The following is a 14,775-nucleotide window of genomic DNA, read 5'->3' as shown; positions in this document are numbered from 1 at the left end:
CTGTAGTGATGTATATAGTATATACCCAGGAGGACGGTGAGGAGGAGCAGACACTTCTAGTTCTGTCCTGTAGTGATGTATATAGTATATACCCAGGAGGACGGTGAGGAGGAGCAGACACTTCTAGTCCTGTCCTGTAGTGATGTATATAGTATATACCCAGGAGGATGGTGAGGAGGAGCGGACACTTCTAGTCCTGTCCTGTAGTGATGTATATAGTATATACCCAGGAGGATGGTGAGGAGGAGCGGACACTTCTAGTCCTGTCCTGTAGTGATGTATACAGTATATACCCAGGAGGACGGTGAGGAGGAGCGGACACTTCTAGTCCTGTAGTGATGTATATAGTATATACCCAGGAGGACAGTGAGGAGGAGCGGACACTTCTAGTCCTGTAGTGATGTATATAGTATATACCCAGGAGGATGGTGAGGAGGAGCTGACACTTCTAGTCCTGTAGTGATGTATATAGTATATACCCAGGAGGATGGTGAGGAGGAGCGGACACTTCTAGTCCTGTCCTGTAGTGATGTATATAGTATATACCCAGGAGGACGGTGAGGAGGAGCGGACACTTCTAGTCCTGTCCTGTAGTGATGTATATAGTATATACCCAGGAGGACGGTGAGGAGGAGCGGACACTTCTAGTTCTGTAGTGATGTATATAGTATATACCCAGGAGGATGGTGAGGAGGAGCGGACACTTCTAGTCCTGTCCTGTAGTGATGTATATAGTATATACCCAGGAGGACGGTGAGGAGGAGCGGACACTTCTAGTCATGTCCTGTAGTGATGTATATAGTATATACCCAGGAGGACGGTGAGGAGGAGCGGACACTTCTAGTCCTGTCCTGTAGTGATGTATATAGTATATACCCAGGAGGATGGTGAGGAGGAGAGGACACTTCTAGTCCTGTCCTGTAGTGATGTATATAGTGTATATACCCAGGAGGACGGTGAGGAGGAGCGGACACTTCTAGTCCTGTCCTGTAGTGATGTATATAGTATATACCCAGGGGGATGGTGAGGTGGAGCGGACACTTCTAGTCCTGTCCTGTAGTGATGTATATAGTATATACCCAGGAGGACGGTGAGGAGGAGCGGACACTTCTAGTCCTGTCCTGTAGTGATGTATATAGTATATACCCAGGAGGACGGTGAGGAGGAGCAGACACTTCTAGTCCTGTCCTGTAGTGATGTATATAGTATATACCCAGGAGGATAGTGAGGAGGAGCGGACACTTCTAGTCCTGTCCTGTAGTGATGTATATAGTATATACCCAGGAGGACGGTGAGGAGCAGCGGACACTTCTAGTCCTGTCCTGTAGTGATGTATATAGTATATACACAGGAGGATGGTGAGGAGGAGCGGACACTTCTAGTCCTGTCCTGTAGTGATGTATATAGTATATACCCAGGAGGACGGTGAGGAGGAGCGGACACTTCTAGTCCTGTCCTGTAGTGATGTATATAGTATATACCCAGGAGGACTGTGAGGAGGAGCGGACACTTCTAGTCCTGTCCTGTAGTGATGTATATAGTATATAACCAGGAGGACGGTGAGGAGGAGCGGACACTTCTAGTCCTGTCCTGTAGTGATGTATATAGTATATACCCAGGAGGACGGTGAGGAGGAGCGGACACTTCTAGTCCTGTCCTGTAGTGATGTATATAGTATATACCCAGGAGGATAGTGAGGAGGAGCGGACACTTCTAGTCCTGTCCTGTAGTGATGTATATAGTATATACCCAGGAGGACGGTGAGGAGGAGCGGACACTTCTAGTCCTGTCCTGTAGTGATGTATACTGTATATACCCAGGAGGACGGTGAGGAGGAGCGGACACTTCTAGTCCTGTCCTGTAGTGATGTATACTGTATATACCCAGGAGGACGGTGAGGAGGAGCGGACACTTCTAGTCCTGTCCTGTAGTGATGTATATAGTATATACCCAGGAGGACGGTGAGGAGGAGCGGACACTTCTAGTCCTGTCCTGTAGTGATGTATATAGTATATAACCAGGAGGACGGTGAGGAGGAGCGGACACTTCTAGTCCTGTCCTGTAGTGATGTATATAGTATATACCCAGGAGGACGGTGAGGAGGAGCGGACACTTCTAGTCCTGTCCTGTAGTGATGTATATAGTATATACCCAGGAGGATGGTGAGGAGGAGCGGACACTTCTAGTCCTGTCCTGTAGTGATGTATATAGTATATACCCAGGAGGATGGTGAGGAGGAGCGGACACTTCTAGTCCTGTCCTGTAGTGATGTATATAGTATATACCCAGGAGGACGGTGAGGAGGAGCGGACACTTCTAGTCCTGTCCTGCAGTGATGTATATAGTATATACCCAGGAGGACGGTGAGGAGGAGCGGACACTTCTAGTCCTGTCCTGTGGTGATGTATATAGTATATACCCAGGAGGACGGTGAGGAGGAGCGGACACTTCTAGTCCTGTCCTGTAGTGATGTATATAGTATATACCCAGGAGGACGGTGAGGAGGAGCGGACACTTCTAGTCCTGTCCTGTAGTGATGTATATAGTATATACCCAGGAGGATGGCGAGGAGGAGCGGACACTTCTAGTCCTGTCCTGTAGTGATGTATATAGTATATACCCAGAAGGACGGTGAGGAGGAGCGGACACTTCTAGTCCTGTCCTGTAATGATGTATATAGTATATACCCAGGAGGACGGTGAGGAGGAGCGGACACTTCTAGTCCTGTCCTGTAGTGATGTATATAGTATATACCCAGGAGGACGGTGAGGAGGAGCGGACACTTCTAGTCCTGTCCTGTAGTGATGTATATAGTATATAACCAGGAGGACGGTGAGGAGGAGCGGACACTTCTAGTCCTGTCCTGTAGTGATGTATATAGTATATACCCAGGAGGACGGTGAGGTGGAGCGGACACTTCTAGTCCTGTCCTGTAGTGATGTATATAGTATATACCCAGGAGGACGGTGAGGTGGAGCGGACACTTCTAGTCCTGTCCTGTAGTGATGTATATAGTATATACCCAGGAGGATGGTAAGGAGGAGCGGACACTTCTAGTCCTGTCCTGTAGTGATGTATATAGTATATACCCAGGAGGACGGTGAGGAGGAGCGGACACTTCTAGTCCTGTCCTGTAGTGATGTATATAGTATATACCCAGGAGGATAGTGAGGAGGAGCGGACACTTCTAGTCCTGTCCTGTAGTGATGTATATAGTATATACCCAGGAGGATGGTGAGGAGGAGCGGACACTTCTAGTCCGCTCCTGTAGTGATGTATATAGTATATACCCAGGAGGACGCTGAGGAGGAGCGGACACTTCTAGTCCTGTCCTGTAGTGATGTATATAGTATATACCCAGGAGGACGGTGAGGAGGAGCGGACACTTCTAGTCCTGTCCTGTAGTGATGTATATAGTATATACCCAGGAGGACGGTGAGGAGGAGCGGACACTTCTAGTCCTGTCCTGTAGTGATGTATATAGTATATACCCAGGAGGATGGTGAGGAGGAGCGGACACTTCTAGTCCTGTCCTGTAGTGATGTATATAGTATATACCCAGGAGGATGGCGAGGAGGAGCGGACACTTCTAGTCCTGTCCTGTAGTGATGTATATAGTATATACCCAGGAGGATGGTGAGGAGGAGCGGACACTTCTAGTTCTGTAGTGATGTATATAGTATATACCCAGGAGGATGGTGAGGAGGAGCGGACACTTCTAGTCATGTCCTGTAGTGATGTATATAGTATATACCCAGGAGGACGGTGAGGAGGAGCGGACACTTCTAGTCCTGTCCTGTAGTGATGTATATAGTATATACCCAGGAGGATGGTGAGGAGGAGAGGACACTTCTAGTCCTGTCCTGTAGTGATGTATATAGTGTATATACCCAGGAGGACGGTGAGGAGGAGCGGACACTTCTAGTCCTGTCCTGTAGTGATGTATATAGTATATACCCAGGGGGATGGTGAGGTGGAGCGGACACTTCTAGTCCTGTCCTGTAGTGATGTATATAGTATATACCCAGGAGGACGGTGAGGAGGAGCGGACACTTCTAGTCCTGTCCTGTAGTGATGTATTTAGTATATACCCAGGAGGACGGTGAGGAGGAGCGGACACTTCTAGTCCTGTCCTGTAGTGATGTATATAGTATATACCCAGGAGGACGGTGAGGAGAGGACACTTCTAGTCCTGTCCTGTAGTGATGTATATAGTATATACCCAGGAGGATAGTGAGGAGGAGCGGACACTTCTAGTCCTGTCCTGTAGTGATGTATATAGTATATACCCAGGAGGACGGTGAGGAGGAGCGGACACTTCTAGTCCTGTCCTGTAGTGATGTATATAGTATATACCCAGGAGGACGGTGAGGAGGAGCGGACACTTCTAGTCCTGTCCTGTAGTGATGTATATAGTATATACCCAGGAGGACGGTGAGGAGGAGCGGACACTTCTAGTCCTGTCCTGTAGTGATGTATATAGTATATACCCAGGAGGACGGTGAGGAGGAGCGGACACTTCTAGTCCTGTCCTGTAGTGATGTATATAGTATATACCCAGGAGGACGGTGAGGAGGAGCGGACACTTCTAGTCCTGTCCTGTAGTGATGTATATAGTATATACCCAGGAGGATGGTGAGGAGGAGCGGACACTTCTAGTCCTGTCCTGTAGTGATGTATATAGTATATACCCAGGAGGACGGTGAGGAGGAGCGGACACTTCTAGTCCTGTCCTGTAGTGATGTATATAGTATATACCCAGGAGGACGGTGAGGAGGAGCGGACACTTCTAGTCCTGTCCTGTAGCGATGTATATAGTATATACCCAGGAGGATGGTGAGGAGCGGACACTTCTAGTCCTGTCCTGTAGTGATGTATATAGTATATACCCAGGAGGACGGTGAGGAGGAGCGGACACTTCTAGTCCTGTCCTGTAGTGATGTATACAGTATATACCCAGGAGGACGGTGAGGAGTGGCGGACACTTCTAGTCCTGTCCTGTAGTGATGTATATAGTATATACCCCTGGAGGATGGTGAGGAGGAGCGGACACTTCTAGTCCTGTCCTGTAGTGATGTGTATAGTATATACCCAGGAGGACGGTGAGGAGGAGCGGACACTTCTAGTCCTGTCCTGTAGTGATGTATGTAGTATATACCCAGGAGGACGGTGAGGAGGAGCGGACACTTCTAGTCCTGTCCTGTGGTGATGTATATAGTATATACCCAGGAGGACGGTGAGGAGGAGCGGACACTTCTAGTCCTGTCCTGTAGTGATGTATATAGTATATACCTAGGAGGATGGCGAGGAGGAGCGGACACTTCTAGTCCTGTCCTGTAGTGATGTATATAGTGTATACCCAGGAGGACGGTGAGGAGGAGCGGACACTTCTAGTCCTGTCCTGTAGTGATGTATATAGTATATACCCAGGAGGATGGTGAGGAGGAGCGGACACTTCTAGTCCTGTAGTGATGTATATAGTATATACCCAGGAGGATGGTGAGGAGGAGCGGACACTTCTAGTCCTGTCCTGTAGTGATGTATATAGTATATACCCAGGAGGACGGTGAGGAGGAGCGGACACTTCTAGTCCTGTCCTGTAGTGATGTATATAGTATATACCCAGGAGGACGGTGAGGAGGAGCGGACACTTCTAGTCCTGTCCTGTAGTGATGTATATAGTATATACCCAGGAGGACGGTGAGGAGGAGCGGTCACTTCTAGTCCTGTCCTGTAGTGATGTATATAGTATATACCCAGGAGGATGGTGAGGAGCGGACACTTCTAGTCCTGTCCTGTAGTGATGTATATAGTATATACCCAGGAGGACGGTGAGGAGGAGCGGACACTTCTAGTCCTGTCCTGTAGTGATGTATATAGTATATACCCAGGAGGACGGTGAGGAGGAGCGGACACTTCTAGTCCTGTCCTGTAGTGATGTGTATAGTATATACCCAGGAGGATGGTGAGGAGGAGCGGACACTTCTAGTCCTGTCCTGTAGTGATGTATATAGTATATACCCAGGAGGACGGTGAGGAGGAGCGGACACGTCTAGTCCTGTCCTGTAGTGATGTATATAGTATATACCCAGGAGGATGGTGAGGAGGAGCGGACACTTCTAGTCCTGTCCTGTAGTGATGTATATAGTATATACCCAGGAGGACGGTGAGGAAGAGCGGACACTTCTAGTCCTGTCCTGTAGTGATGTATATAGTATATACCCAGGAGGATGGTGAGGAGGAGCGGACACTTCTAGTCCTGTCCTGTAGTGATGTATACAGTATATACCCAGGAGGACGGTGAGGAGGAGCGAACACTTCTAGTCCTGTCCTGTAGTGATGTATATAGTATATACCCAGGAGGACGGTGAGGAGGAGCGGACACTTCTAGTCCTGTCCTGTAGTGATGTATATAGTATATACCTCTCTGATGATTTCTGACATCACGATGACAACAATCTCTCTGCAGATGGCTGTTTTGGAGATTCAGTCCAATGGGGAGAGAGTCACTGAGGAAAATATCAGTAAGGCAATCAGTTCCCTGGAGGACTCCAACATGAAGGTGAGAGGTTCCATGAATGGGGGGTAGACAGGATATGGTGTCCCCATTGCAAGTGTCTGGTGGATGTTTGGTTTACTTTGTATCGTCGTTTGGATGCATGTGGGTTGGGGGTCTTAGTTCTCTCCATACAGTGTATATAATATGAATTATGTGCCCCCCACATCCTCCTCTGGCGGCTTCTCTGTCATCTACATCCATAGACATTAATATGGAGGAAAGTATGTGCTCACCACATCCACCTCCGGGGACTTCTATGGAGTCGCTTCTCTGCAGATATAACAGTTCCGCTCTTCTGGAATTCCTACAAGATTTTCGAGGAATCTGGGGGGATTTTTATCTGTTCATTCAGAAGATTATGGGCTCACAGTCTCCTTGGCATTGGATGGGGTTGGGGACTGGGCTCTGTGCAGCGACTCATGTCCCCCCATGTCTATAGACCTTGTGCTCTGGGCATAAAGCTGAAACTACAATTGTCCCCAGTGTCTTGGGCTGAAGATTAAGATTTCCCATCACTGGAGCTGAGGGGCTGAGGCCGCCCCCCGATAACAGCCCATAGCACTATCCCCCTCCATCATCTGTACAGGGGCACAATGCAGTCAGGGAGTAATGTTCTCCTGGAATCACCAAACCAAGACTCCTCCATCAGACTCAGATAGAGAAGTGCGATCAGTCACTGCACAGAACACGTCTCCTCCAGAGTCCAGTGGTGGCGGCTTTACACTACTCCATCCGACACTCGTCATTGTGCTTGGTGATAAATAGCTGCAGGTAGCTGGCGGCCATAAGGCTCCCGGTAAGGGCGCAGTGTTTAAGCTGATGTTACTTGAAGAGGTCTGGATTCCGCAGTTATGGGGTCATGAGAGCGGTGATGACATATAGGCTTCTCAGCACTCGGCTCCCCGCTCTGTAACGTTATGGAGTTGCTGCGATTCCTTCCACTTTTCTATAATATCACTCACAGGTGATGGAGGAAGACTCAGGAGGAGGAAATGTCATGGATGGACTTGATACCTCCTACCTCCTATTACAGGACCGCGCTGGTATCAAGGAGCTCTGCCCCATCAGCCGCTCTGTCACATGATGGTAAAGGCAGATGGTATGGGGGGAGGCGACACCGACGTGAGGGGGTGTTGAGGTTACACACTGGGGGGCGAGAGACCTGAGGTTATACACTGAGGGGCTGCAGGTTATTCATGGGGGGCAAAGGGCCAGAGGTTATACACTGTGGGGCTGGAGGTTATACACTGGGGGGCATCAGATGTTTCACAAAAAACATAAGAGCGATCATTGTGGCCGATAAAGAGCACAGATGGGTTTTTACAGATAAAGGCAGAATGAGGAAGGTTCTTGCAGATAACAGCATAATGAGGAATGTTTGTGCAAATAAAAGCATAATGAAGAAGATTCTGCCAGACATATTCATCCGATAAAGAGAGCAGCAGCTAAAATCCCTTTACAAAACAGCAAACAGGTACCGAAAGCTCCTGGAGCCTCTGGAATCCACGCACATCGAGGTGTTGTATCCTCCAGAGGCTGCTGTTGTGCATGAACCTACTATTCGGCTACCCCTAAACTGCTCTCTCAAGCAGATATGGCTGCAGTGGCTCAGACATGCATGAAGGCTCATTGTAGACCAGTCATGATTACTGATGAGGCCATGCAACCGTGGATGGTCCAGATAGATGGAATAGGGGATGGTTGGTAGATGGCCACCATGATCCAACAAGGCTGCGACATCCGCAAAGAGGTGGAAGAGACATGTTCTAGGCTGAATTGGGGGGAGCTGGTAATCCCCTTAGGGTCCCTGATGGTGTGAAAATGACCTCGGCAAAGTATAAAGAATTTCTGACCGACCAAGTTACAAAAAGAACCACCGCTCTGTCCTTAGTAATAACAGCTCACGCTGACAGTGATCCATCTCACGCTTACTGTGACCCATCTCACTCTATGACCCATCGAACTCTGACAATGACCCGTCTCACGCTGACTGTGACCCATCGAACGCTGACTGTGACCCATCGAACGCTGACTGTGATCCATCTCACGCTGACTATGACCCATCTCACGCTGACGATGATCCATCTCACGCTGACTGTGACCCATCTCACGCTGACAATGACCCATCTCATGCTGACAGTGATCCATCTCACGCTTACTGTGACCCATCTCACTCTGACCCATCGAACTCTGACAATGACCCATCTCACGCTGACTGTGACCCATCGAAAGCTGACTGTGACCCATCTCATGCTGACTGATCCATCTCACTCTGACAATGACCCATCTCACGCTGACTGACCCATCTCACGCTGACTGTGACCCATCTCACGCTGACTGTGATCCATCTCACGCTGACTATGACCCATCTCACGCTGAGTATGACCCATCTCACGCTGACTGTGACCCATCTCACGCTGACTGTGACCCATGTCACGCTGACTGACCCATCTCACGCTGACTGACCCATCTCACGCTGACTGTGACCCATCTCTCGCTGACTGTGACCAATCTCACGCTGACTGACCCATCTCACGCTGACTGACCCATCTCACGCTGACTGATCCATCTCACGTTGTCGGTGAGCCATCTCACGCTGACAATGACCCATCTCACGCTGACGATGATCCCTCTCACTCTAACTATGACCCATCTAACGCCGATTATGACCCATCTGATGATGACTCATCTCACGCTATGACCCATCTCACGCTGACTGTGACCCATCTGACGATGACCCATCTCACACTGACTATGACCCATCTCACGCTGACTGTGACCCATCTCACGCTGACTGTGACCCATCTCACGCTGACTGTGACCCATCTGACGAGCTATCTCACGCTGACAATGAGCCATCTCACGCTGACATTGAGCCACTGAACGCTGACTATGACCCATCTCACGCTGACGATGACACATATCACGCTGACGATGACCCATCTCACGCTGACGATGACCCACTGAACACTGACTATGACCCATCTCACGCTGACGATGACCCATCTCACGCTGACGATGACCCATATCACGCTGACGATGACCCATCTCACGGTGACTATGACCCATCTCACACTGACGATGACACATCTCACGCTGACTATAACCCATCTCACGGTGACTATGACCCATCTCACGCTGACTATGACCCATCTCACGCTGACGGTGAGCCATCTCACGCTGACGATGACCCATTGAACGCTGACTATGACCGACCCATTGAACGCTGACGATGATCCCTCTCACGCTTACGATGATCCCTCTCACACTGACGATGAGCCATCTCACGCTGACTGTGACCCATCTCACGCTGACGATGACCCATCTCACGCTGACTATAACCCATCTCACGGTGACAATGAGCCATCTCACGCTGACTATGACCCATCTCACACTGACGATGACCCATCTCACGCTGACTATAACCCATCTCACGGTGACTATGACCCATCTCACGCTGACTATGACCCATCTCACGCTGACGATGACCCATCTCACGCTGACGATGACCCATCTCACGCTGACTATAACCCATCTCACGGTGACTATGACCCATCTCACGCTGACTATGACCCATCTCACGCTGACGATGACCCATCTCACGCTGACTATAACCCATCTCACGGTGACTATGACCCATCTCACGCTGACTATGACCCATCTCACACTGACGATGACCCATCTCACGCTGACTATAACCCATCTCACGGTGACTATGACCCATCTCACGCTGACTATGACCCATCTCACGCTGACGATGACCCATCTCACGCTGACGATGACCCATCTCACGCTGACGATGACCCATCTCACGCTGACGATGACCCATCTCACGCTGACGATGACCCATCTCACGCTGACGATGACCCATTGAACGCTGACGGTGAGCCATCTCACGCTGACGATGACCCATTGAACGCTGACTATGACCGACCCATTGAACGCTGATGATGATCCCTCTCATGCTTACGATGATCCCTCTCACACTGACGATGAGTCATCTCATGCTGCAGAGAAGACCCAAGTCATTTGTGTAATAACGTGGAGAGTAGTGACTTTCTGGCCGCTGTCTCCGTGGACGCAGCGTATCTATCTGTACCTTCTTGTTTTCTAGGAATTCATCCTGCAGTGTCTGTCCGTGTCCCCGGAGTGTCGCCCGTCCGCACATAACCTGCTCTTTCATCGGGTGCTGTTTGAGGTTCACTCCCTGAAGCTGCTGTCCGCCCACTGCTTCCTCAGCTCACCCTGTGAGGGTCACTGTTCATAGGCTCCGTACTGTCATATTTGTCAGCTGCTCGTATGGCACATTACTCCAGTCACACCCAGAGCTGCACACACAATACAGTTAGTATCTTCTCTCTTAGGCCGGGGTCACACTTGTGAGTGCAATGCCACTAGCCGTGGTAGCAAGGGCTCAGATGGGCAGTTCTTTTATTGGTGCTTTGAAGAACAGGGAAGGAGTGGTAGTGAACCAGACTGACCAGATCTCGAACACTCTGCAGGAATTTTATAAAGATCTATATACATCCAAACTGCAATTTAATAGAGAACAGATCTTATCCTACCTTGGGGAAATCAAGCTACCGACATTTAGTGGTAAAGATCAAGGAGTTACAAATGGCCGTAGCCGCGATGGCTATTAACAAATCGTCAGGACTAGACGGGTTTCCCATGGAAATATATAAGAAGTTTGGAAATATTCTACTTCCCCACTTGCTGGCTACCTTCGAGGAGGCGGTGAAGAGGCAGTGATAGTGGTCGTACCTAAGCCAAATAAAGACCCGTTAATCCCTGACTCATACAGGCCCATATCTTTATTGCCAACTGATGGCAGAATTATTGCGAAGGTTCTGGTGTCTATACAGTAATTTGTACAGCCTTCCATTCTGACCAGTCTGGCTCCATGCCTGCTAGTTCCACAGCGGTTAATATCCGGAGATTGTTTCTTAATCTTCAGGTGATGGGGATGGAGCTGTTTGTTCTCTGGATGTTCGATTCTGTTGAGTGGGGATATTAGTGGGCGGTGTTGGAAAAGTTTGGTATAGGACCTAGTTTTATTTCATGGGTTAAATTGCTGTTTGGTAAGCCGATGGCTAGAATTCGGGTAAATGGACACCTCTCCCCGGCTTTTGGACTGAGTAGAGGTACGAGGCAGGGTGCCCGTTGTCCCCCTGCTCTTTGCACTGGCCATTGACCCCTGGCATCGATTACACAGGTCAACAAAAAAAAAATTTTTTTCTGGTGTCCAAAATATTTTAATGAATTTAGGGTATTTTTGGGGTGCTGATTCTGAATATGTCATCAGTTTTGCCAGATTGGCTCAAGTTTTTGAGATTTTTGGTATCTTATTTATAGCACTTGTTGGTAAATGCGACGCATCATCTCATTAATTTCTTTGGATTAGTACTTGAACTGAGCAGTTCTCAATATAGTTTTGTGTTAATTAGTGTTCTAAAAGTTTGTTCATAGCTTGATTTTTGCACTAACTTTATGTTGTTGTCTGTTTTCCAGTGAAAAGCATGAACTCATCAAGAAGAAGTTGTCTTAACGATCCAGACTCATTCTGTTACATTTGTGGTGAATACACACTGCCAAAACATAGAAGAAACATAACAGACTTCGTAAAAAAAGTGTATTTTGCCTATTTTGGGGTTATGCTTGGGGACCAAGACAAGTTTTGGGCACCACACATAGTGTGCAAAGCATGTATCGAATTATTACGAAAATGGAGCAAAGGACAAAGAAAAAGCTTCAAATTTGGTGTTCCAATGGTGTGGAGAGAGCCAAAAAATCATCATGATGACTGTTATTTCTGTGCAGTGCAAGTGCAAGGATTCAATAAGCATAAGAAACGAAAATGGGAGTAACATGGAATCTGCAAGAAGGCCTGTCCCTCATTGTGAAGATGTGCCTGTACCTGTGTTTACCATAAATAACAGTCATCATGATGATTTTTTGGCTCTCTCCACACCATTGGAACACCAAATTTGAAGCTTTTTCTTTGTCCTTTGCTCCATTTTTGTAATAATTCGATACATGCTTTGCACACTATGTGTGGTGCCCAAAACTTGTCTTGGTCCCCAAGCATAACCCCAAAATAGGCAAAATACACTTTTTTTACGAAGTCTGTTATGTTTCTTCTATGTTTTGGCAGTGTGTATTCACCACAAATGTAACAGAATGAGTCTGGATCGTTAAGACAACTTCTTCTTGATGAGTTCATGCTTTTCACTGGAAAACAGACAACAACATAAAGTTAGTGCAAAAATCAAGCTATGAACAAACTTTTAGAACACTAATTAACACAAAACTATATTGAGAACTGCTCAGTTCAAGTACTAATCCAAAGAAATTAATGAGATGATGCGTCGCATTTACCAACAAGTGCTATAAATAAGATACCAAAAATCTCAAAAACTTGAGCCAATCTGGCAAAACTGATGACATATTCAGAATCAGCACCCCAAAAATACCCTAAATTCGATGAAATATCTTTGGCACCAAAAATGCTGTTGACCAGTGTTATCAGGGAGCATCCAGGACTAGTTGGGTTTCGTAGAGGGAATAGTGAAGAGAAGGTCGCGTTATACACCGATGACACTTCATTATTTCTCACTAACACTTCTCGGTCCCTTCCTATAGCAATGCAAACCATAGAAACATTTGGAAAATCCTCTGGTCTGAAGATAAACTGGAGCAAATCGGTTCTACTCCCCTTGGATAATACAGCTGTGGATGCTTCCCCCTACACTAGCTCGGGTTTACAAGTGGTGTCGGAGCTTAAACATTTAGGCATCAATATGTCGGCAAAAATAAAGGATTATGAGAGGTTGAATCTTGATCCAGTCTTAATTAAATTCAGAGGTAAATTGGGCGCTTGGTCTAAGTTAGCGGTGTCGGTTGTGGGCCGCGCTAACCTGGTCAGAATGATCTGGATGCCACAATTGCTGTATCTTCTGCACAACTCCCCCGTATGGATAAATCAGAGGTTTTTCTTTAGAGTCAATCAGGAGTTTAGAAAATGAATATGGGGCAAACCGACTCCGAGAATTAGACTGGAAACAGTGCAAAGAAACAAAACCCTGGGAGGGCTTGTGGTTCCTAAGCCATGGGGATATCATGTGGCATCTCGGCTCCATCATATTCGGGGATGGGACGACCCTGGGCGAGGCGAAGCTCAGGGCGAGGCGAAGCTCAGGGCGAGGCGAAGCTCAGGGCGAGGCGAAGCTCAGCGCACGTTGCTGCAGCATTATTCCTCTATGAGTACTGGAGGCGCATACGTCTGGGACACTGGGAGGCAAAATACCGACTATGCTGTTATGTCCTAAACTTTGGGGGACGGTGAAAAAATGACAAGGAATAGAAGGTAGAATTTACCTCTTTATGGAACACTGCATGGCTTCCGAGTCTATACCGACTGGTGGGAGTTGGCTCCTGGAGCGCCACGGGCTTACACAGACTTCATCAGGTGATAGGAGATGTGAGTAAGGAATTCTCCAATATGGGTTACCTTCCTCTGAATATATCGGGCGGACAGAATGGGTTTGGAAGGAGAGGGACCTCGAAGCTCAATAATACAGAGAACATCTACCCAGTTCTCGTGGACTCGTCTCATTATAACGTTAGACATTATATTGATAAACCAGCCGATGTGATCAAAAGAGCCATGGGAGCGTGAAAGAGGAAAGTCACTGGTCAGATACACTGGAGAGCGTTCCACAGCTGTCTAAGAGAACGCCATATGTATATGTGAGACTCCAGGTCTACAGGACACCTCAGTCCTTATTAGGATTTCGGTCACGTCCCCGCTGTCCTAGATGTAACACTAACATGGCAGACATGCTTCATATGATGTGGAACTGGCCTAGCTTGGTGTCCTTTAGGAGCAGTGTTGTAGCAACGGTTAACGGAGTATTCAGATGACGTAGAGCTTACGCCATTAGTATGGATGTTGGGATATGTTGAAGATCTGTCTATCGATGACTACGGCAAAATTTCGGCAGCACTTATGTGATATATGGCAAGAACATGGATAGCCCAAAAATGGATAGCTGATCAGGAGCCTATGATATCAGGATTTATTGATAAAGTTAACTGGGTAGTAAATTTGGGAAAAAGACATCTAACCATAAAAGAGATGCTGTCCCCAAATGTGACAAGATATGGGGACTATGGATGGATGGCTCCGCTGCGACATCTAGGGAATGGAGGAGATT

General features: G+C 47.8%; 1 protein-coding gene across 4 annotated transcripts in view; it reads left to right on the top strand.

The window, feature by feature from the left end:
• The window catches only part of NRBP2 (nuclear receptor binding protein 2), a 142,805-nt gene that overhangs the window by 109,460 nt on the left and 18,570 nt on the right, over positions 1–14,775 (top strand). For all 4 annotated transcript variants that reach the window (XM_077271503.1, XM_077271504.1, XM_077271505.1 and 1 more), the window contains 2 exons: positions 6,470–6,562; positions 10,674–10,806. In XM_077271503.1, coding sequence (XP_077127618.1) covers positions 6,470–6,562; positions 10,674–10,806 — 226 coding nt within the window. The remainder of the gene's footprint in view (positions 1–6,469; positions 6,563–10,673; positions 10,807–14,775) is intronic.

The sequence above is a fragment of the Ranitomeya variabilis genome, chromosome 6, assembly GCF_051348905.1.
Source record: "Ranitomeya variabilis isolate aRanVar5 chromosome 6, aRanVar5.hap1, whole genome shotgun sequence".
In the NCBI taxonomy this organism is placed as follows: domain Eukaryota; kingdom Metazoa; phylum Chordata; class Amphibia; order Anura; family Dendrobatidae; genus Ranitomeya; species Ranitomeya variabilis.
The sequence above is the reverse complement of the archived record's forward strand: the minus strand, read 5'-3'. Positions and strand labels throughout refer to the sequence as shown.